Below are 24449 nucleotides of genomic sequence, written 5' to 3' on the forward strand. Positions count from 1 at the left end.
AAAGCAAACCTCAAGGCCCAAACATCTAACTAAAGCGGCCACCACCATAGGTATTATCTTCCAGCAGCTGTCCGTAGCTGTCACTACAATAAAGCAGAACGGAGCAGCACCGCTTGAGCCTGCCATGACTCTCTTATTCCATCATCCCTCCCAATCTGGACTGCAGTCATACACCAGAAATGTGGTATTTACAGGGCAGGTCACATTATCACCAGCCCTTTCTTTCTACCCCATAAAGGCATCATTATTTTAAATCAAAGCCTCCATACCTTTCAGGGGTTTCTGACGTCCGATATACAAAAACAGACACCTTAGTGCATGAAGGGTGCAAGAACCGGAGATGAGCAGGAGAGGATAATGCAAAGCTTTGTCAAGTTGGGCTCTGCGGCAGAGAAGAGAGTGATGGGAGCTGTGATAGAAATCTGCTGACAAGTTCTTGGGGCAGTACAGATCCGTGAAACATTAAGTAACGAGTCCAGAAACTTATCAGCGAGCGCTCTGTTCTCTGCAGACTTGTTGCTATTTAAAGAGAAGCGAGGTCTGAAATCATTTTATATGTATAGCAGCAATTATCCCAGCAGACCTCACTGGACGTATCCCAAGTTAAGACAACTATGTGTAGCCTCTGCCGTATTCACACTGCGATCATCATCAGGCTTGCATACAGCTGAGCAGATGCACAGACGGCTATTTTACTAAATCTGCTGTAGAGAGGAGTCTATGAAATCACTACTCTGTTCTGCCAGGTGATGCCTTCAACAGAAATGAATGGACCCCCTTATAGAGGATTGTGCATGGTTTGTTCACTGCCATGTGCGGGTTTCTGTAGTGCTTTTCCTTCCTATAGTCACTAGGCACAGACACACACAACGGTCTGCAGGAAGTTATACAGCTCACGAGGTTGGCAAAAGATACAGAAGGAAGATCAGCTCTGGAGCAAAAAACAAAAAACTGCAGCTCTAACAAATGAAGTACTGGGGCACAGTTACCTATTATTATTTCGACAGCTGTGTCTACAATGGGTTTTAAAGGGTATACTATGTTCACAAATGGCAAATGCACCATGGATTTGCCATTGCAGATTTTCATGAAACAAATTCAAAGTGCTGTTACAGTTCCAGCAAGGTTGATGAGGTTTTAAGAAATTGACCGGCAGTGCAGATTTGAAGTCGGCAGCATGTCAATTTATGCTGTGGATCTTCACTGCAATTTCTCCCTTTGCAAGGGAGAAAGTGAAGTCCATAGCTATTTTTGTAGAAAAAGAATGCCTGCAATACATACACTTTTTTGCCGCAGATCTGCAGCAAACTTTTCTTCTGTATTTTCCGTCATGTGTGGATGTACCGTAAAGCAGGCATGCTCAACCTGCGGCCCTCCAGCTGTTGCAAAACTACAACTCCCAGCATGCACGAACAGCCTACAGCTATCAGTCTACAGCAGGGCATTGTGGGAGTTGTAGTTTTACAACAGCTGGAGGGCCGCAGATTTAGCATGCCTGCCGTAAAGGAACACTAAAGGCCTAATAAATGTCAAAAATACTCAGCACCCAAAAGTTTGATGGAAATTTGGCACATACCAAATACACTGTAATATAGTGAACGGAGACCAAGACAATCATTAAAGGTGTAAGGATCGAGGGGGCGCTGGCTCCTCTCCTACAGGCCTGTGAGGCTCTGCTGGGCTCCATCGAAGTCATCATCCGGTTTGACATCACCATAGCCAATTACTGGCCATGACGGTGTCAGGTTCCCGTTGCGTCATGTGAACCTTTGTCATAACGGAAGGGACAGCTGGACACCCTCCATGGCCAGTTGTTGGCTGCAGCGATGTCAAACCAGATGTGGACTTTGCTGGAGCCCAGCGGAGCATTGCTGGCCTGCAAGAGAAGGATCGGGGAGCCAACACCCAGGAAGCAAGTCATCTTCACTTTGCAGGTCTGGCAGAACGGACTGGTTTGCCAAACCCTCCACCATTTCTTGCACAACCCATTGTAGTTATCCAATCCATTTCTATTGTATGAAACGCATCTGGCTAGGGCTGTGTAACCCGATTTTGTAGTCTTGCCTTACAGCGACCGTTGCGATGCCAATCAATCAGCCTCCTGTCTGAAATGTTATCACAGTCAGTAAACTGAACTGGACAACAAATCTATTCAGATGTGCAGTGCCGCCTCTAAGATGACCAACATGAAAGGAAATAGTTAAAGTTTTCCGAAAGAATAAAGAGCTTTTCCCTGCTCTCAGCGAGTCAGTCATGAGCGTCATCAAGGAGGCAGTCATGGAATAACAGGAGACTGGCAATTTTCAAACCACTTTTCCATCACATCTTCCAAAATGGTTTTGTGAAATCCCAAATTGTTCCAAACCAGTTGTCTTAAAGGCAAACAGACAAGTTACCTTCCCAGAGATCAGACTGTGCTGGGAAATTCACAGATATTTTAAAGAAAAGCAGATTTCACACAAAAGGCAGTTCTTATGGGGCTGAATGCTTTCATGGTTGAGAAGGTTCACTGTTCCTCTGGGACGGAGTGCTCACACTTAGGACCTATTTACACGACCGTAGGTATCCTGTTGCCATATTGCAGACTGCACCGTTCTGTGAGCATTACGCATCACAGATACGGACCCATTGACTTGAATGGGTCTGCAAATCCGGAGACGCGGAACGGAAGCACGGAACGGAACACTACGGAGTGCTTCCGTGGGGTTCCGTTCCGTACTTTCGTTCTGCAAAAAGATAGAACTTGTCCTATCTTTTTGCGGAACAAACGAATCGCAGACCGGGTTGTGATCCGCATGCGGCTGGCCCACGGTCGCAGCGGTCCGCAGCACGGGCCCCTTACGTTCGCGTGAATGAGCCCTAAAACTGATCGGTTAGGGAGCTGGGAATCTGACCCCCACCAATCTGATATTGATTACCTATCCTAAGAATAGATCCTCAGTTTTAATGTCCATGAAGACCCCTTGAGGGACCAGGGTAACATTTTCTGCCACGTTTGTCTGGAATTGTTTTAAAGGGGTTGTAACGCTCTAACGGGGCTCGCACCGTGGGATAACGTGGGTGCAGTAGATGAAGTGAGCACAGTACAACAGAGCCCCACAATCAGATAGGAACTGGATAATAAATCACTCCGATGTAGTAATTTTGGGTCAGGGGAGCTGCAGTCAGTCCGGGAGATGCGGCCGACACATGGGCCATGTCTCCAAGATTACATACGGTCGTGTGAATTGGCCCTAAAACAATAGTAAAAAATCTCCCATAAAATATGTCCACAGGAGACAATGCAGACCTCCCAAGAGTCCCTCTTTTGGAGAGGCAGTCCCTATTTTTGACTCAAGTCCCTCTGTCCCTTTTTTCTCCATAGATGTCCCTCTTTTTGATCTCCTGTACAGATTTGCATTTGCACATGTACAATATTGATCCAGAAAGTGTTTAGCTTACCTCTGTATATTAGAGCCTAGTATATTATTTCATTATTTGATGCAATTTGGGTTTTAGATAATTTGTGCACTAGTGTAAAAGAAAACCACCAAAGTGTGTAGAGATGCAGGAAAAAAGGATCTTTCACATAAGTGCCCCTATTTCACAGTCCAAAAAGTTGACAGGTATGGACAATGTGTAAGTATATAGGAGCAGGACTGAAGAAACCCCCTGGGCCAGCGCAGCCAGAGTACCAAGACAACAGGTGACTCAACTGACGGACAATCTGTGATGAAGAAATTTCATTTTAACTCAATATGAATTATATTTTTGTTCCTCATTCTACTTCCAGTCATCGTCTGTATCTCATCTGCCCTGGAAGGAAATATAGCCAAATCAATGTGCTACTAAACAAGAATACACACCACTATAACATCTAGAGCGCCCAGAGACATGCTTGTCATGCAGAAATACAAGCTCACATTTAACACTTTTACTAATTACACTTACAGCTCCGTTCTGGCTGGAAGAGGCACCATTTTGTTTCTTTGCTAAAGGTTTATCTTCATCCTTAACCTAAAGTTTTGAAATAGGAGCAGGAGGTAAGGTCATAAAAACTGAAAGTGGATCAATGGCCATGATACGGGTCAAGGCAATAAGTATCTACCCGAAGCATGACAGCTAGTTCCAACCCTGCATAGTCAATGGGATCAATGGTGACAAGTAAGCATTCAAAGAAGCACTCTCACACAAATGTTTATTCTCTGGCCCCTTAGAAGGGTACACGAGGTAAGTTATAGTGAAGTTATTCTTCTTATTAGTGACCATTTCTCATTTACCCGCTTTGATCTGGTCCTCAGCTGTGTGACCGACACTCTGACTCTCTAGCTGACACAGCGTCTTATGCGTGGACAGGAAGTCAGTTTCTCTAATCATTCCTATGACGGCCTCAACGTCAGAAGACCTGGTGTCAGCTGGAGAGTCAGAGTGTCAATCACATGACGCATCTGAGTCCCGTCACTGTGATGGGATCCGTACCCATTTTTAGTAAGACATATTCGCTCAGGTTACATGGAAATCAAATTTAACTACCAGGACAGTTACCTACGAAGTATACGTATAGGTCTGTAGACCAGCGGAAAGGGCTGGTATTGCCGTTCATATTTGTATTGTGTGAAACTGGCATAAAGAGAATTTAAAAATCCCATAAAGCTGTAGTGAAACCACTTCTTTAAAAAAAACTGTGACTTACAGTCTTATCAAAATCAATTAAGCCTGCAAAATGTCTACCTCTACTGCAAGTAAGAGACGGGCATACTTAAAGGCGTTCTCCAAGATTTTGTAAAGTTTGGAAGGGAGCATGTCCCTACTCGACTCTGGGGCCCACTCCAATCCCCTCTGGGCCTGTAGTGATGACATCACATACTGTACATTGTTCCAGTGACCGCTGCAGGTCACATGTGCAAGAACGGCCTGTGACTACTGTGGCTGGAACAATGAAAAGCACACGACTGCGGAAGGCCCCTGGGGGTTAAAGTGGCAATGCAGGAGCGGTGGAACATTTTAAACGTTTTTTCCCCCCCCCCCAGTTGTACATGCCCCCTGCACCTTGCCAAATTTTAAAAACTCTTAAAGAACTCCTATAAAACAAATCGGTAAGCATAACCTGCAAACCCTAAAGCATGTTATTATCTTCTGTCTTATCATGAAAAGCATGCAGGGTGCTACAACACTTCCCTTTTGCTCCCAGAAAGCAAAGCGTGAGGAGAATGCCATGGCAGGGCAGTCATGAGACGAAGGGTCCTACTCTGATCGTCTAAAGGAGAAACAGAGGATCAGAAATGTTTCGAGTTTTCCAGACACCAGGCATAAATTCTTAGTTCTTTTCATGCTTAGACACAGCCCCGGACACACAGCATGGACGTGGACAGGGAAGCCGGACATATAAAATTGGCTCTAGGTTATAAACAGCCACAGAATACATGTAAAATATAATAAAATATAATAAAATTACCACGGTTAGCAAACACAGCGCATCAGGAGAAAAGCACGTGCCCCTACTTTTTGAAGGCTATGCCTCTGTTAAGACTTCTGAAAATGTAGGAATACGTTGACATCTGGTCGTTACCTACTTGTTAACAGGCTGTATCCTTTCAGCCACTTTTCAATCCATTATTCATTTATTGCACATATTTCCAGGAGGAACAACAGAGGAATGGCACAATGTCCCAGAATTGCTATTTCATGGGGAATACAGGAGAGATGACAGATGCTCTTTAACTGGACATTTCTTGTTGATTCCTTAGCATTATTATTCTCTGCGTATTCAGACATTTCTTATCTGGTTCTGGTAAAGCTGGGTGATAACCAATATGGATGCAATTGCGGCTCCCTCGGGGATTGTTACACAGCTTTTCTAGAGTACTGAATGGTAATTCTTCGTAGTCAGTGAAACGTTCCCTGCCCCCGCAGCATTATCAAAGAAAAGGTGGGGGTACTCGGACTGTACAGGGGAGCCACGTGTGCCTCGCACATGCTGCATTTCCTCCATTACATTAACACTTCCTGGTGAAAAAAATATGTTTTTCTTGTGACCCACTGCCAAATTTTCATTCAGGGACAGAGAAGCAATCAGGAAGTGTCACAATTGTTACCTCGTGAGGGGCAGATAGACGTTACAAGAGAAGTCTGATGTTCCTGATAGTTCTATGTACATCAGCCATACATGTGGGACTACATGTAGCAGCAGGCCTGTTCAATGGCTCATTTTTTTAATACCAGAAAAGTTCTGGAGCAGCTCTAGTGCAATTCCACTAAGGCTACTTTCACATTCGCATTTTGGGCGGATCCGTCTTGGATCTGCAAAAACGGATCAGTTACAATAATACAACCGTCTGCATCCATCATGAACGGATCCGTGTGTATTATCTGTAACATAGCCAAGACGGATCAGTCATGAACACCATTGAAAGTCAATGGAGGACGGATCCGTTTTCTATTGTGTCAGAGAAAACTGATCCATCCCCATTGACTTACATTGTGTGCCAGGACGGATCCGTTTGGCTCAGTTTCATCAGACGGACACCAAAACGCTGCAAGCCTCCAAAGTGGAATGGAGACTGAACTGATGACTTCTGAGCGGATCCTTTTCCATTCAGAATGCATTAGAATGCAAACTGATCTGTTTTGGACCACTTGTGAGAGCCCTGAACGGATCTCACAAACGGAAAGCCAAAACGCCAGCGTGAAAGTAGCCTAAGGGTATGTTCACATAATGGATTTTTAGGGTAGTTTTTGCGCACAAAATGCATGCTCCATTGATTGTAATTGGGAATCCATATGTGAAATAATAGCTTTTATTTTTCTGTTTATGGTATTAAAAACCTCACCACGGAAAAAACTGATGATGCTTCTGCATGGAAGAGTTCCCATTGAATTGGGCACAATGAAAAACCACAGCAAAACAGCATCACAAAATAAGTCTAAAAAAATAAATAAAAATAAAAATAAATAAAAAATACTAAAAAACACGGATTCCAAGTTTTTTTCCAGCACTCAAACTCAGTGTGAACAAACCCTAACACTTTAACAGAACATGAGAAAAATTTTCAAAGGGAAAGACATTTTGCCTTTTCTCGAGCAAGGCTCAGGTAATAATGGACATGTTGCTTTCCAGAATAAACAAGGACATGAACCAGCGACTATCCAGCCATCTGTTACCCTTCTTGTGGGGTCAGCTGCTGAGGAGCACCTGTCCTGCATATTAGTTTAATCAACACTGTTTTGGGACTTTGTCGGTGACCACTACAGCTGAGGGAAGAAGCTCAATAGGCTCGGAGCGATACTCTAATCTAAGAGTCCATCTAAAGCGGATTGCCTGTATTAGAAAGGTTATTACATCAGGCAGATCTGGCAAATCGAGGCATAAAGTCCTGTAGGAGCTGGTGTCCTTATTCTGGTAGGGACCCAGCTTTCCCAGAATCAAATTCAAAATTAAAGGATTTTCCCAAGATTTTGATACTGATGACCTATCCTCAGGTTAGGTCATCAGTATCCGATCGGTGGCGGTCCGACACCCAGGAACCCTGCCGATCTCCTGTGAGTGCTGCGGCCTTCTTGCAGCTTACCAAGCACAGCACTGTACATTGTATAGCGGCTGTGCTTGGTATCACAGCTCGGCCTTCTCAAACAGCTGACCAGCGGGGGTATCGGCTGTCCGACCCCCACCAATCAGGCACTGATAACTAGGGATGAGCAAATTTCATGTTATGAAAGTCGTTTGCGCTTCGTTTGGTGGTAAAAGCAGAATTATTTTATTGATTTATTTTATGCACTTATATAGCGCTACTATATTCCGCAGCACTTTACAGACATTAGCATCCAACTGTCCCCAGTGGGGCTCACAATCTATATTCCCTATCAGTATGTCTTTGGAGTGTGGGAGGAAACCGGAGAACCCAGAGGAAACCCACACAAACACAGGGAGAACATACAAACTCCAAGCAGATGTTGGCCTTGGTCGTTATGGGTTCCGTTACCACGGACCATAACACAATTCTATGACTGAATGCCTTTAGAGGCCTTACGTTATTCATTCCATCATAATAGAAGTCTATGGCCTGCAAAATGGATCCGTCCAGTTTCCGTTATGCAGGGGAGTCCACTCCTGCATAACTTCTATTATGACGGAATGAATAATGGAATGCCTCGAAAGTCATTCAGTCATAGAATTTCGTTATGGTCCGTGGTAACGGAATCCATAACGCAATTCTGCTTTTACCACCGTATGAAGGGCAAACGAATTTCAAAATATGAAATTCGCTCATCTCTACTGATAACCTATCCTCTGGATAGGTCATCGGTATCAAAATCTCAGAAAACCCTTTTAAAATATCTAAGTATGATTTTTTAACAACCTAACGGAGGAGGACTGCTGAAAGTCTTCTTTTAGGCTTGATTCATACACAGCGTTTGTACACTGTGGGATTTGCTTTAGGTAAAAAAGCTGCAGCCACATGTTACATTAAAGGGCATCTGTCAGCAGAACTGTCCCTATGAAACTGGCTGACCTGTCCCATGTGGCAGCTGAAGACATCTGTGTTGGTCCCATGTTCATATGTGCCCGCATTACTGAGAAATATGTTTTAATATATGCAAATGAGCCTCTAGGAGCAACAGGGGCGTTGCCGTTACACCTAGAGGCTCTGCTCTCTCTGCAACTGCTGAGTCCTCTGCACTTTGATTGAAAGTGCCAGGCAGTGAAAATGTCATCACACCTGGCCCTGTCAGCAGTGACGTGCCGCTTGGAGACATGTCACCACTTAGGCCAATTATTGGATGCAGTGCCGCACATGACCCTGTCACAGTGGCAAGGAAAAGGTGAGTGTGTGGTTTTTTTTTCCAACGAGTGCCACAGGCTGCTATCGAAAGTAAAAAAAAATTATAAAAAAAAAAAACCTGGACAACCCCTTTAAAATAGTTGTCCAAGAATGCAAAAAAAAAATCAGCTAACAGAAGGGAACAACCATTGCTAGCCGGTCTTGCTGGCCATTGTTTAGTCTGCGTCAGTGATGACATGATACATACATGACTGCCGTAGTCCATCATCTGCGGTGATGGCTACATGCACGGCATCAGACCGCTGAGGCCAGTGACTGGCTGCGTTGGTCACTTGCATGTACGGGTATGTCATCACTGCAGCAAAGCAAAAAGCAACAGGGACCGGCGGTGTAAAAAAAAAAAAAAAAAAAAAAAACATAATCCCTGCTATTAGACAATATTTTTTTACATACCTGGACAACCCCTTCAAAGACTTATTTTTCCATCATAGTAATCTTCTGTTTCAAAATCCAACCTATCAATGTGCAGTGCATTAGGGTGTATTATTATCTGACCAATATCTGTCCAATCAGAACAATAGTTGGTGTGAATAACAAAAGATCTGTGTGTGTAAACGGCCATCTGACCAATGATTGGTTACAAAATCTGTCAGACAATCTGTTGGTGTAAATGCACCCTTAGGCTAGGGCTCCATGGTGACTCATGGACTCATGATTTGCGCCCAATAAGTTAACATTGAGGTGGCAGTAACGCATGATTTTACCACTGCGGGACTAAGCCATTGAGCCATATCCTAGATCTACTGTGGGCCATTAAGTCCGTGGACCCAGCTGGCAGATATTAACAGATCCTGACTCTTCAGCCGGTCATCATGTCCGATGACCTGAGAGAGACATTTATCTCATGATGTATACAGCATGGAACGCCTGAATGTTTTCTAAAGCTGGCCATAGACACACAGTACGATGGCTACTATAAATGACCCAATATCTCCTTGGCTAGGACAGAATTGGGTTAAAATAACAGAAAAGCAAGTATACACACGCATTAACAATAACATAACTACTAATCATGAAAATATAGAAAACAACGGACACAATTAGGGATGAGCAAATAGACTTAGGCTGCTTCATCTGAAATTTTATGCGAATCGACTTTGGATGAAGCAGCCAAAGTCGATTCGCTCATCCCTAGACACAATACATCTGTTTTGTGCCCAAAATGCATTAAAAATTTTCAAAAAATTGTTATCATGGTTTTATCAGCTAAAAACTGCTTCAAGGTTGTCTGCCTTTTCCCCCCATTTGTGGGTCCTGACCCCACCTGCGGCCTTACCATTACAGGGATGCTGGGTAACAAGGTACAGTAGTTATCATTAACCATCAGGGTCGGACTGGCCCACCAGAGTACCAGAGGATCCTACTGTGGGCCAAAGTATCTGAGGGCCGCAAAAGTCCAGGAGAAAAAAAAAAACCATTTGGAGCTATTCACTTGCCACTAAGGACTATTTCTTTGATTTAAAACCTATTAGACTTTATTGACAATACAGGGCTTGGACCTTGAGAATAATTTCCTCTGATGGGCCTAAGGAACCCCAGTCCGTCACGGTTAACCATGGTCATTGTTGGCTGTATTATGTGAATAATAAATACATCTATGGCCAGTATTTCTAATGGAACAACATAGGGGCCTCATAGTTCATTAAAACAATATAAAAACGTATGCCCAAAATCAAGAGAACAAAAAAAAGGGAACACGGAACCGCTGCATGATACTCTCCAAAACAGAAGTCATTGCTAGGAAACTAACTTGCCCTCCCTTCCTCTGTACTTTTTTTCATAACTAATGAAAGTTCTTTTATGTTGAAGCAAAACCTAATGAGAACATAAAATATCTACAGGAAAATAAAGGTAGGCGAAAAAACAAAAGCTCTAAAATCCAATGACTCCAGCTCTTAAATAAGACATAGATTATATAGCAACACTTCTACAACTTCTCTTCCCCCCGCTGAAATCTGTCCAAAATGGACGTAAAAAAAGAAGAAAATTATATTGAACTAAAGACAAAATGATAAAAAAAATATAAATAAATTCTCAATTACAACACGTCATAACGAAGATATTCAGTAATATTAGGGGATTTCATTAATTCAGCAATGACAAAGCGTTAGCAGCCTGGGAGTAAAAGCCGCACCGTGTTATAGGAATAAATACAAGTACTGTAATAATCCTATAAATATGATAAAATAATAAAGAATAGGGGACTATCCTCGATGCCTCTAGAAGGAGTAGCGTTTCGCCGCCATACAGACACGACGAGCCAGCTCTAAGAATAGTCTGGGCCTGATTACACCAGCAATGGATTGCCAAGTGTATTGTGTCATAAAGTGATGGAAAAGTTTAAAAAGTCACAAGTTTGAGGCGTCTAGAAGACAAAAGTCGCCTCCTCCATTAATATTTGCACCTTACCGCAGCCCAAGGGGATATGGAAACCTTAAGACGTGGAAGCAGGGATTGAGTGAGAGCGAGACAGAGCGCACAGGCTTTCCGGCCAACACAGAGAGAGGTACTGAAATGTGAGAGGAGGCCTATGAGTCAATTTCCCGAACACTGCAGCTCCAAGTCAGGGGACAGCTGCACTGATACTGGCCTCCTAAATATAGTTTAGGAATGCTGTAGGGGGGGCAGCCAGAACGCATCCTACAGTTGCTGGGTCCCCTCAGCTTACCCACCTTGGTCTATCCGAGGGCAGGATAATGTTTTCCTCTGAGCGACTGTGGGCAGAGGCGAGATGCAAAAATGAAGCATTTCACACAGGAAGGAAATAAAAGAGAAGAGGCATCAGCTTTCCCCGTGCTCAGAGTGGTGCGCTGTATTATTAACCATTTGGCTGCCAAGAAGTGCACACCAGCAAGGTTCATAGCCTGCGTACCAACTCGATTTTACATGAAATATCCGGCATACAACCACAGGGACGAGGAAAGGTAGAGTGAAAGTTTTTAGAAATCTTCCCTCTTCATTACATCTTAGCCAAGAGAAATACCCGACTAAGGACTCATGCACACTGCCCATAGTTTCTGTCCGCATCCGAGACACATTTTTTGCAGATTGGATGCAGACCCATTTATTTCTAAGGGGCCACAAAAGATACGGACAGCACACCGTGTGCCGTCCGCTTTTCCACATCTGTTCCGCAGAACCAGAAAAAAAAGATACAACATGTCTTATTCTTGCCTGTTTTGCGGACAAGGACAGGGCATTTCTACAGAAAATAAATGGTGGCGTGCACTCGGCCGAGATCCGCAATTTGTAGACTGCAAAACAGATGCAGTCGTATGCATGAGCCCTCAACCAAACTCAGATGACCATAAAAACATTTTGGATCAGTTGAACCGTTGGAAAAACCAGGTGAAGAAGCCGTAAGGCCACATTCACATGGTGCGGATTACTTCCAGACTGTTACTGTTGTGCCGAAAATCACGCCCTGTATCCTGGAATTCTGGCTTCAAAAAGTCACAAAGCAGGACTTTTACAACATTTTGACCTTAAATAAATTAGTGACTTTTTGCATTTTTGGGTTACTCGCTGTTTTGAAAAGCAGGTGGAAAACTGAGCGAGGTTAGCTACGTTAATGACTCACTGCAGATTTATTAGTGCAACTTTTTAAAGTCATAAAAAAGGGTTGCAAACTCACTCCAGTCGGAGGAGGGGGGGGGATAAAAATAAATTTTAAAAAAGTGTAACATTTCTAGACAAAAAAATAATAATATTACCTTTAAAAAGGGGTTCTGCACTTTCATTTAACTGGTGATCTATCCTCTGGATAGATCATCAGCTTCTGATCGGCCGGGGTCCGACACTCGGGACCCCCGCCGATCAGCTGTTTCAGAAGGCAGCGGCACTCCAGCAGCGCCGGGGCCTTCTCACTGTTTACCGCCGGGCCGCCCGCCCACTGACGTCACGACTAGTATCAACTAGTGTGGGCGCGGCTAAGCTCTGTTCAAGTGACTGATCGCATTCTCTGTGTGTGTATACAGAGATAGCCGTCAGTCACTGATAGCTGTACATGGAGGAGGCGTTATCAGTAATTGATCGCATTCTCTGTGTAAGTGTGTATACAGACATAGCTGTCAGTCACTAATAGTTGTATACTGGGAGGTGTTATCAGTGACTGACGGCTATCTCTGTATACACACTTACACAGAGAATGCTGTCAGTCACTGATAGCTGTACATATGGGAGGTGTTATCACTGATTGATAGCATTCTTTGTGCGTGTATACAGGGGTAGCTGTCACATAACACTTCCCCTGTGAACAATAAAGTCAGAGATAGCAGAGATAAAATTGCTAGTTACAAGTTTTACTAAATCTTTTCCCACAAATCTATATTTCCATCTGCTCAGCTCCTCCTGCTCTATAACATGCTCCGTGCAGATGCATTTTATGGCGATTGGCGACAAATCCTCTTTAAAGGGATTATTTACCTTGCAATTAAAATAGAACTTGCTATTATACTTAAATTAACAAGTGTACCCCGATCTCCAGAAATATAAGTGCTAGCCCCAGGTCGCAGCAGCTTCTCTTCCGACTTGTGCTTGCCTTTGTCAGCATGGATCCAGTGCTGCTTGTGAAGGGGGCTGGCTGACTGGCTCATTTTAATAGATAAGCCAGTCGATTTTCATCATGGCAGATGCACAGACAGGAAGAGGCCGGCCTAGTTATTCAAATGACACCGTCCGCCAGCCCTGTTCACACACAGCACTGGATACGCGTTCACACAGGTGGAGGCCCCAGGGCTGGCAGTGGGAGATCAGGGCACCTTTCAAGTACAGGTGAAGCTCGAAAAATTAGAATATCGTGCAAAGTTCATTTCTTTCAGTAATACAACTTAAAAGATGAAACTACACTGAACAAAACTACAAATGCAAAATGGGAACAAAACCGAAAGTGTTGCATGAGCTGAACTCAAAGATCTGAAATATTTTCTACATACACAAAAGACCCATTACTTTCATATATTGTTCACAAATCTGTCTAAATCTGTGTTAGTGAGCACTCCTCTTTTGCCGAGATAATCCATCCCACCTCACAGGTGTGGCATATCAAGGTGCTAATTAGACAGCATGAATATTGCACAGGTGTGCCTTAGACTGCCCACAATAAAAGACAACTCTGAAATGTGCATTTTGATCACAGAGCACAATGCCACAGATGTCTCAACGTTTGAGGGAGCGTGCAATTGGCATGCTAACTGCAGGAATGTCTACCAGAGCTGTTGCCCGTGCAATGAATGTTCATTTCTCTACCATAAGCCGTCTCCAAAGACGTTTCAGAGAATTTGGCAGTACATCCAACTGGCCTCATGACCGCAGACCTCGTGTAACCACACCAGCCCAGGACCTCCACATTCAGCATGTTCACCTCCATGATAGTCTGAGACCAGCCACCCGGAGAGCTGCAGGAACAATTGGTTTGCATAACCGAAGAATTTCTGCACAAACTGTCAGAAACCGTCTCAGGGAAGCTCATCTGCATGCTCGTCGTCCTCATCTGGGTCTGGACCTGACTGCAGTTCGTCGTCGTAACCGACTTGAGTGGGCAAATGCTCACATTCAATGGCGTCTGGCATGTTGGAGAGGCGTTCTGTTCACGAATGAGTCCCGGTTTTTACTGTTCAGGGCAGATGGCAGATAGCGTGTGTGGCGTTGTGTGGGTGAGCGGTTTGCTGACGTCAACGTTGTGGATCGAGTGGACCATGGTGGCGGTGGGGTTATGGTATGGGCAGGCGTACACAGGTGCATTTTATTGATGGCATTTTGAATGCACAGAGATACCGTGACGAGATCCTGAGGACCATTGTTGTGCCATTCATCCATGACCATCTTGTTGCAGAATTATAATGCACGGCCCCACATTGCAAGGATCTGTATGCAATTCCTGGAAGCTGAAAACATCCCAGTTCTTGCATGGCCAGCATATTCACCGCACATGTCACCCATTAAGTATGTTTGGGATGCTCTGGATCGGCGTATACGACAACGTGTTCCAGTTCCTGCCAATATTCTGCAACTTCGCACAGCTATTGAAGAGAGGTGGACCAACATTCCACAGGCCACAATCAACAACCTGATCAACTCTATGCGACGGAGATGTGTTGCACTGCGTAAGGCAAATGTCGGCCATACCAGATCAGATACTGACTGGTTATCTGACGACCCCCCCCCCCCCCCCCCCCCCCCAACCCCGTAAGACAAAACTGTTCACATTTCAGAGTGGCGTTTAATTGTGGACAGTCTAAGGCACACCTGTGCAATATTCATGCTGTCTAATCAGCACCTTGATATGCCACACCTGTGAGGTGGGATGGATTATCTCGGCAAAGGAGAAGTGCTCACTAACACAGATTTAGACAGATTTGTGAAGAATATTTGAGAGTAATGGGTCTTTTGTGTATGTAGAAAATGTTTCAGATCTTTGAGTTCAGCTCATGCAAAATGGGAGCAAAACTGAAAGTGTTGCGTTTATATTTTTGTTCAGTGTAATATAGGAGATAGGATATTACATGCAAAGCGAGATATTTCAAGCCTTTATTTGATATAATTTGGAGGATTATGGCTTACAGCTTATAAAAAACCCAAAGTCACAATCTCCGGTACCCTTTGCTCAGGGGGTATGGATTAATTAGCTGACTAGAGTGTGACGCTTTGAGCCTAGAATATTGAAACCTTTTCACAATATTCTAATTTTAAAGGGAACCTGTCATGTGGATATTTGATTATAATCTAACTAATTATATACAATCATTAACTACTAAAAAGTGCCTTAGATGTATTCACTTACTGGTGTGACAGATGGTTACCTCATAATATACACACAAAGATGCCGCATGCTAATGAGCTGATTTGAGTCCAGCGTGATGTCATTGAGTCCAGCGTATATTTAATTCAGAGCTATAGCCACTCCCCTGCCCACCTGCTGCTGATTCATATGGAAAAAAACTTGTCACTCAGCAGCAGGTGGGCGGGGAGAGTCAGGAGCTCATGAATATTCAGGACTCATCATTATCAGCTGTAGCTTTTCAATACAAGATGTTGGCAGATTGACTGGGTCAATTAAAGAAAGTGACCCAGCATTTTGCTAAGAGAATCAGTCACTTATTTAGGTTGCCCTTAGGGCTCTTTCACACTTGCGTTCTTGTCTTCCGGCATAGAGTTCCGTCGTCGGGGCTCTATGCCGGAAGAATCCTGATCAGGATTATCCTAATGCATTCTGAATGGAGAGAAATCCGTTCAGGATGCATCAGGATGTCTTCAGTTCCGGAACGGAACGTTTTTTGGCCGGAGAAAATACCGCAGCATGCTGCGCTTTTTGCTCCGGCCAAAAATCCGGAACACTTGCCGCAAGGCCGGATCCGGAATTAATGCCCATTGAAAGGCATTGATCCGGATCCGGCCTTAAGCTAAACATCGTTTCGGCGCATTGCCGGAGCCGACATTTAGCTTTTTCAGAGTGGTTACCATGGCTGCCGGGACGCTAAAGTCCTGGCAGCCATGGTAAAGTGTAGTGGGGAGCGGGGAGCAGTGTACTTACCGTCCATGCGGCTCCCCGGGCGCTCCAGAGTGACGTCAGGGCGCCCCAAGCGCATGGATCATGTGATCACATGGATCACGTCATCCATGCGCATGGGGCGCTCTGACGTCATTCTGGAGCGCCCCGGGAGCCGCACGGACTGTAAGTATACCGCTCCCCCGCTCCCCGCTCCTACTATGGCAACCAGGACTTTAATAGCGTCCTGGGTGCCATAGTAACACTGAACGCATTTGGAAGACGGTTCCGTCTTCAAATGCTTTCAGTACACTTGCGTTTTTCCGGATCCGGCGTGTAATTCCGGCAAGTGGAGTACACGCCGGATCCGGACAACGCAAGTGTGAAAGAGGCCTTAGTTAGGACACCATAAAACTGGTGACAGGTTCATTACTGAAATAAATTAACCTTTGCACAATATTCTAATTTTTCGAGTTTCACCTGTATATTACTAAGTCATATATCTTTTTAAACACCCAAACAGAATTTTTCCCAGCTGGGCAATCCCTTTAACATTGAGTGGGTGCTGTATTCCTCAGAGATCCTATTAATTAATGGAAGTGATCTATGAAGAAGAAATTAAAAAAAAAAAAAAAATGACTCAAGTACTTTCCACTCACCAGCACTTGAAAGCTCAATCCTGATAAAAGTCCTCGGCACAGACGGCCTATTGTTAGAGTTTTTATTACTAATGTGTGTGCGCCTAGCAATGCTTAAGAGGATTTTTGCAAGCAGGATTTGTTAATATGATCAGAGGACAGAAGCCTACTAGTGCTCAAGCAGTGAACACAGGCATGTGCTCATCCCGCCATCTTGTGGTGACATGCAGGCACTACAACTGTGATTTCTAAACTTAGGCCTCTTTCACACTACCGTATGGCTATTTAAGTGTTTTGCGTTCCGTTTTTTTGTTTCCGTTGTGTTTCCGTTTCGTTTTTCCGTATGGCATATACAGTATACAGTAATTACATAGAAAAAATTGGGCTGGGCATAACATTTTCAATAGATGGTTCTGCAAAAACAGAACGGATACGGAAGACGTACGGATGCATTTCTGTATGTGTTCCGTTTTATTTGCGGACACATTGACTTGAATGGAGCCACAGAACATTATTTGCGGGCAATAATAGGACACGTTCTATCTATTAACGGAACAACGGAAATGGAATGCATACAGAGTACATTCCGTTTTTTTGGGGCGGAACCATTGAAATGAATGGTTCCGTATAGGGATGTCCCGATACTGATACCAGTATCGGTATCGGTACCGATACCGGGCATTTGCACGAGTACATGTACTCGTGCAAATGTCCCCGATACCACTGCCGATACCTGTGCGCCGCTTCTATGTGTCTGTGTCAGTCCGCAGCCTGCCCCTGCACCTCGCACAGCCTGCAGCTTCAGAGGGCAGCAGCAGGCACTGTGTAATAGGAGCCGACAGTGGAAGATAGCTCCGCCCCGCCCCTCCCCGCCCTCCAACCAATCAGAGACTCACAGCACAGGGAGCGTAGTGCAGAGACTCAGAGAATCGTCTGACAGTTTATTAGTTAAAAGAATCCAATGAGTCACAGACCGTGGTCATCGAGTCCCTGCCAGGCCTCCTGCTCTGCGGCTCCCTGTAAGTCCGTCCGGGGGGAAGGGGGGGCATTATTAGCATAGCATGTAGTGGAGCTGGGTGTGTACAGGGTGCATGTAGCAGAGCAGGAAGTCTGGCAGGGACTCGGTGACACAGTCTCTGACTCATTAGATTCTTTTAACTAATAAACTCTCAGACGATTCTCTGAGTCCCTGCAATAACTATACATTGTAATTATATCAGTCTGCTCCACTGCATTCACTGCAGCAGAGCTGTGTTTGCCAGGAGCGAGTCCCTGGTGATAGTGTCTGTCTTCTATGGCCCTGGTCCTTCCCTTCCTGCTTGCAAGCTGCACATTGATCTCTAAAAGCAGGCCTTAGGGCAAGAAGAAATATACATTACTGTATGATGGCCACAAGACTATTATACTGAGGAGGGGGGGCTTCAAAAATTGTTTTCCTGACTCCTTACAGTATAACGTCTCCTTGTGGCCGTCCCATACAGTATAACGTCTCCTTGTGGCCGTCCCATACAGTATAACGTCTCCTTGTGGCCGTCCCATACAGTATAACGTCTCCTTGTGGCCGTCCCATACAGTATAACGTCTCCTTGTGGCCGTCCCATACAGTATAACGTCTCCTTGTGGCCGTCCCATACAGTATAACGTCTCCTTGTGGCCGCCCCATACAGTATAACGTCTCCTTGTGGCCGTCCCATACAGTATAACGTCTCCTTGTGGCCGCCCCATACAGTATAACGTCTTCTTGTGGCTGACCCCATACAGTATAACGTCTCCTTGTGGCCGCCCCATACAGTATAACGTCTCCTTGTGGCTGCCCCCATACAGTATAACGTCTCCTTGTGGCCGCCCCCATACAGTATAACGTCTCCTTGTGGCCGCCCCATACAGTTTAACGTCTCCTTGTGGCCGCCCCCATACAGTGTAACGTCTCCTTGTGGCCGCCCCATACAGTGTAACGTCTCCTTGTGGCCGCCCCATACAGTGTAACGTCTCCTTGTGGCCGCCCCCATACAGTGTAACGTCTCCTTGTGGCTGCCCCCATACAGTATAACGTCTCCTTGTGGCCGCCCCCATACAGTATAACGTCTCCTTGTGGCCGCCCCATACAGTATAACGTCTCCTTGTGGCCGCCCCCATACAGTATAACGTCTCCTTGTGGCCGCCCCATACAGTATAACGTCTCCTTGTGGCCGCCCCCATACAGTATAACCTCTCCTTGTGGCTGCCCCATACAGTATAACGTCTCTTTGTGGCCCCCATACAGTATAATGTCTCCTTGTGGCCGCCCCATACAGTATAAGAGTGGCTGCCCCCATACAGTATAACGTCTCCTTGTGGCTGCCCCCATACAGTATAATGTCTCCTTGTGGCTGCCCCCCATACAGTATAATGTCTCCTTGTGGCTGCCCCCATACAGTATAACATCTCCTTGTGGCTGCCCCATACAGTATAACATCTCCTTGTAGCTGCCCCCATACAGTATAACCTCTCCTTGTGGCTGCCCCATACAGTATAACCTCTCCTTGTGGCTGCCCCATACAGTATAACGTCTCTTTGTGGCCCCCATACAGTATAACGTCTCCTTGTGGCTGCCCCATACAGTATAACGTCTCTTTGTGGCCCCCATACAGTATAACGTCTCTTTGTGGCCCCCATACAGTATAATGTCTCCTTGTGGCCGCCCCATACAGTATAAGAGTGGCTGCCCCCATACAGTATAACGTCTCCTTGTGGCTGCCCCCATACAGTATAATGTCTCCTTGTGGCTGCCCCCATACAGTATAACGTCTCCTTGTGGCCGCCCCCATACAGTATAACGTCTCCTTGTGGCCGCCCCATACAGTATAACGTCTCCTTGTGGCCGCCCCCATACAGTATAACGTCTCCTTGTGGCCGCCCCATACAGTATAACGTCTCCTTGTGGCCGCCCCCATACAGTATAACCTCTCCTTGTGGCTGCCCCATACAGTATAACGTCTCTTTGTGGCCCCCATACAGTATAATGTCTCCTTGTGGCCGCCCCATACAGTATAAGAGTGGCTGCCCCCATACAGTATAACGTCTCCTTGTGGCTGCCCCCATACAGTATAATGTCTCCTTGTGGCTGCCCCCCATACAGTATAATGTCTCCTTGTGGCTGCCCCCATACAGTATAACATCTCCTTGTGGCTGCCCCATACAGTATAACATCTCCTTGTAGCTGCCCCCATACAGTATAACCTCTCCTTGTGGCTGCCCCATACAGTATAACCTCTCCTTGTGGCTGCCCCATACAGTATAACGTCTCTTTGTGGCCCCCATACAGTATAACGTCTCCTTGTGGCTGCCCCATACAGTATAACGTCTCTTTGTGGCCCCCATACAGTATAACGTCTCTTTGTGGCCCCCATACAGTATAATGTCTCCTTGTGGCCGCCCCATACAGTATAAGAGTGGCTGCCCCCATACAGTATAACGTCTCCTTGTGGCTGCCCCCATACAGTATAATGTCTCCTTGTGGCTGCCCCCCATACAGTATAACGTCTCCTTGTGGCTGCCCCCATACAGTATAACATCTCCTTGTGGCTGCCCCATACAGTATAACGTCTCCTTGTGGCTGCCCCCATACAGTATAACGTCTCCTTGTGGCTGCCCCATACAGTATAACCTCTCCTTGTGGCTGCCCCATACAGTATAACGTCTCTTTGTGGCCCCCATACAGTATAATGTCTCCTTGTGGCTGCCCCATACAGTATAACGTCTCTTTGTGGCCCCCATACAGTATAACGTCTCCTTGTGGCTGCCCCATACAGTATAACGTCTCTTTGTGGCCCCCATACAGTATAACGTCTCTTTGTGGCCCCCATACAGTATAATGTCTCCTTGTGGCCCCCATACAGTATAACGTCTCCTTGTGGCCCCCATACAGTATAACGTCTCCTTGTGGCTGCCCCATACAGTATAACGTCTCTTTGTGGCCCCCATACAGTATAATGTCTCCTTGTGGCTGCCCCCATACAGTATAACGTCTCCTTGTGGCTGCCCCATACAGTATAACGTCTCTTTGTGGCCCCCATACAGTATAACGTCTCTTTGTGGCCCCCATACAGTATAACGTCTCTTTGTGGCCCCCATACAGTATAACGTCTCTTTGTGGCCCCCATACAGTATAACGTCTCCTTGTGGCCCCCATACAGTATAACGTCTCCTTGTGGCTGCCCCATACAGTATAACGTCTCTTTGTGGCCCCCATACAGTATAATGTCTCCTTGTGGCTGCCCCCATACAGTATAATGTCTCCTTGTGGCTGCCCCCATACAGTATAACGTCTCCTTGTGGCTGCCCCATACAGTATAACGTCTCTTTGTGGCCCCCATACAGTATAACGTCTCTTTGTGGCCCCCATACAGTATAACGTCTCCTTGTGGCTGCCCCATACAGTATAACGTCTCTTTGTGGCCCCCATACAGTATAATGTCTCCTTGTGGCTGCCCCCATACAGTATAACGTCTCCTTGTGGCTGCCCCATACAGTATAACGTCTCTTTGTGGCCCCCATACAGTATAACGTCTCTTTGTGGCCCCCATACAGTATAATGTCTCCTTGGAATGTTATAGTTCTGTTTTTGGGCCTTTTGGTTGGTCAGTGGTCAGAAAATACATGTGTGTGTATTTTATTGTTAAAATTAGTATCGGTAATTGGTATCGGTGAGTACTTAAATAAAAGTATCGGTACTCGTACTCAGTCTTAAAAAAATGGTATCGGGACATCCCTAGTTCCGTATACAGATCGCATAAGGAACGCAAAAAACCGCCTGCAAAATGGAAAAAAAAAAAAGGTAGTGTGAAAGAGGCCTTATGCTCAGGACTTCATAGCATTCCTTCAAAGTGCTACAGTAACACGTTGCTTACATCAATTCATCTACTATCTACAAATTAGGTTTTGTGGTATAAAAGAGAACCCGTCCCCAGGATTAACCCTCGCAAACCAGGCATACAGCCTAGTAGGATTGACCCTGCTTGGGGAAATTGGTTGCTATATTCCCAAGAAAAACGAGGGCTTCTGTGCACTAAGGGGTGTAGCCAGCACTGGAAAGCTGAGGTGCACCAAGAGGCTAGGCTCCACCCCTCATGCACTTCAGCCATCAGTTTCATAAAGGCAAACTTTTTTTTATCCTCAGGAACACCACAACCGAATTTAAAAAGACAGGTACCATTTGAATTAGCAGGATCAACCCTAACATATTGTATGCCTGGTTTAAAAAGAGTTGATCCTGCTGATAGGTCCTCTTTAAATCAAAAAAGATTAATAAAAAAAATAATAACTGTGTGGGGATCAGACTACTGGGCTTCATACGGATTATCAAAAATGAATGGGCTACAGCGCGGCATGGCCCTGCACTACAGCACCCCCAGTCGCCCAGCGAGCAGGGAATTGCAGCACAACTCCATCTGGTCCTCCTCATGGTTTGCTGGCTTCTGAATGATTGTAATAAATGGTCAGAAATAAAAATAAGATCAGCGATGTTTATCCTTCATCTTGGTGGAAGGTGCCACTGATCAGTATGGTTTTTGGAGTGACATGATTCTGTAGTTTCCAGGGTCAGAAACCTGCAGCACGGGTGCAGAGGTGGCACGTAGACCGCATTCTGCTGGCACGCCAGCTGTCTCCAAATGACGGCAATACTTTTTATTCTTGTTGCCATTTATGACTTTTCCCGTCGACGCGCTGTATGGCAATGAAAAAAGGGCATCACACGTGACAGTTATGCTAGGCCCGCCCTGGCCTCCACAGAGGAGCAATAGCATAGTGCGGGCCTCAGGACTGCTACAGAAAGGTATCCGAATAGACTGGTGACAGCATGGTGAGCTTAGGGAGATAGGGGAACAAGAACTGGGACTACTTTAGGGGTGGGAGGGAGGATGGTGAAATGGGGGAACGAGCAATGTGACTATTTTGGGGGCCGGGGGGAGGATGGTGAGCCTGTATGTAATTGCTGCAGGGGTGATGAGGAGCCAACTTCCTGACTACTTAGGGGAAGGGCGTGATCCCACATTTATGGGGAGAAAGCTTTCTCAGGGCATGGACAGGTTGTCAGGAAGGAGCGTTTGCAGGAACATTTGTGCCCGATAATCTGCCCGACTATCAGACTGTGTAAACCCACCATAAACCTGGCCATACATTGGTAATGGTAGAGCATATCTCCTAGCCCCCCATACACATGCTCAGTTCAGGGTGCAGCATGGGTTCTGAATGGGCGAATGAAGTATGCTGCTCTGGAAGCTGCTTACCTTCCCAAGAGCATCAACATCTGACATCAATGGAGCGTCTGGACACCACCATACATGTTAGCTGGTCCTTGCCGCCATTAAAAGGGCTTTCCCAGACTTAAGGCTGGGTTCAGACCTGAGCGTCTTTGATATGCGCGTTTAACGCGCGTTTTTGACGAGCGTTTTTTGCAATAGTAAACGCGCGTTTGACGCGCGTTTGTGTGATTGACTGCAATGTCCTATGGCCACAAACGCACGTCAAAACGCCCCAAAGAAGCTCAAGTACTTGTTTGAGCGTAGGGCGTTTTACAGCGCGTTTTTCAGCGCTGTAAAACGCTCAAGTGAGAACCAGGGCCATAGGGAAGCATTGGTTTTCATATGTTGAGCGTTTTACAGCGCGTTTGAACGCGCTGTAAAACGCTCAAGTGTGAACCCAGCCTAAATACTGATGACCTATCCACTAGATAGTTCATCAGTATCTGATTGGTGGTGGTCCGACACCCGGGAATCCTGCCAATCAGCGGTAGGCAAGTGTTTGAAAAGGAAGTGGCACTCACAGTCTTTGCCTGGGCTGAGTGATGACACGTTTATCGGTCACGTGGCCAAGGCGCAGCTCAGCCCTATTAAATTTAATCTAATGTGTATGACCAGCTTCAGGTAGTCACATCTGATCCAGTCATCATGGGTTAGCAGAAAAATCTTCCTTAAAAAAAAGAGTTTCTTTAAGGCTACTTTCACACTAGCGTTCGGGTGTCCGCTCGTGCGCACCGTTTGAAGGGGCTCACGAGCGGCCCCGAACGCATCCGTCTGGCCCCAATGCATTCTCAGTGGAGGCGGATCCACTGAGAATGCATCCGCCTGCCAGCGCTCAGCCTCCGCTCCGCTCAGTGAGCGGACACCTGAACGCTGCTTGCAGCGTTCGGGTGTCCGCCTGGCCGTGCGGAGGCGAGCGGATCCGTCCAGACTTACAATGTAAGTCAATGGGGACGGATCCGCTTGAAGATGACACCATATGGCTCAATCCTCAAGCGGATCCGCCCCCCATTGACTTACAATGTAAAGTCTGAACGGATCCGCTCAGGCTACTTTCATACTTAGAAAATTTTCTAAGTTTTAATGCAGACGGATCCGTTCTGAACGGATGCGAACGTCTGCATTATCGGAGCGGATCCGTCTGATGAAACATCAGACGGATCCGCTCCGAACGCTAGTGTGAAAGTAGCCTTAATTAGCATGCTGTGGATTTGGAAATCCACAT

General features: G+C 45.8%; 1 protein-coding gene across 20 annotated transcripts in view; it reads right to left on the bottom strand.

The window, feature by feature from the left end:
• MYO18A (myosin XVIIIA) overlaps window positions 1–24449 on the bottom strand; it is a 316966-nt gene that overhangs the window by 213447 nt on the left and 79070 nt on the right. For 5 of the 20 annotated variants that reach the window (XM_040423431.1, XM_040423428.1, XM_040423425.1 and 2 more), the window contains exons 1-3: window positions 11229–11379; window positions 5158–5236; window positions 3931–3996 (exon numbers count right to left, since the gene is read on the bottom strand). The exons of 12 other annotated variants lie outside the window; for them this stretch is intronic. In XM_040423431.1, coding sequence (XP_040279365.1) covers window positions 3931–3996; window positions 5158–5196 — 105 coding nt within the window. In that variant the 5' untranslated portion in view covers window positions 5197–5236; window positions 11229–11379. Of the gene's footprint in view, window positions 1–269; window positions 515–3930; window positions 3997–5157; window positions 5237–11228; window positions 11380–11491; window positions 11540–24449 lie in introns of those variants that run through there. 3 more of the 20 variants (XM_040423430.1, XM_040423432.1, XM_040423429.1) reach the window with 3 other exon arrangements.

This window comes from Bufo bufo, chromosome 3, assembly GCF_905171765.1.
Source record: "Bufo bufo chromosome 3, aBufBuf1.1, whole genome shotgun sequence".
Classification (NCBI taxonomy): Eukaryota; Metazoa; Chordata; class Amphibia; order Anura; family Bufonidae; genus Bufo; species Bufo bufo.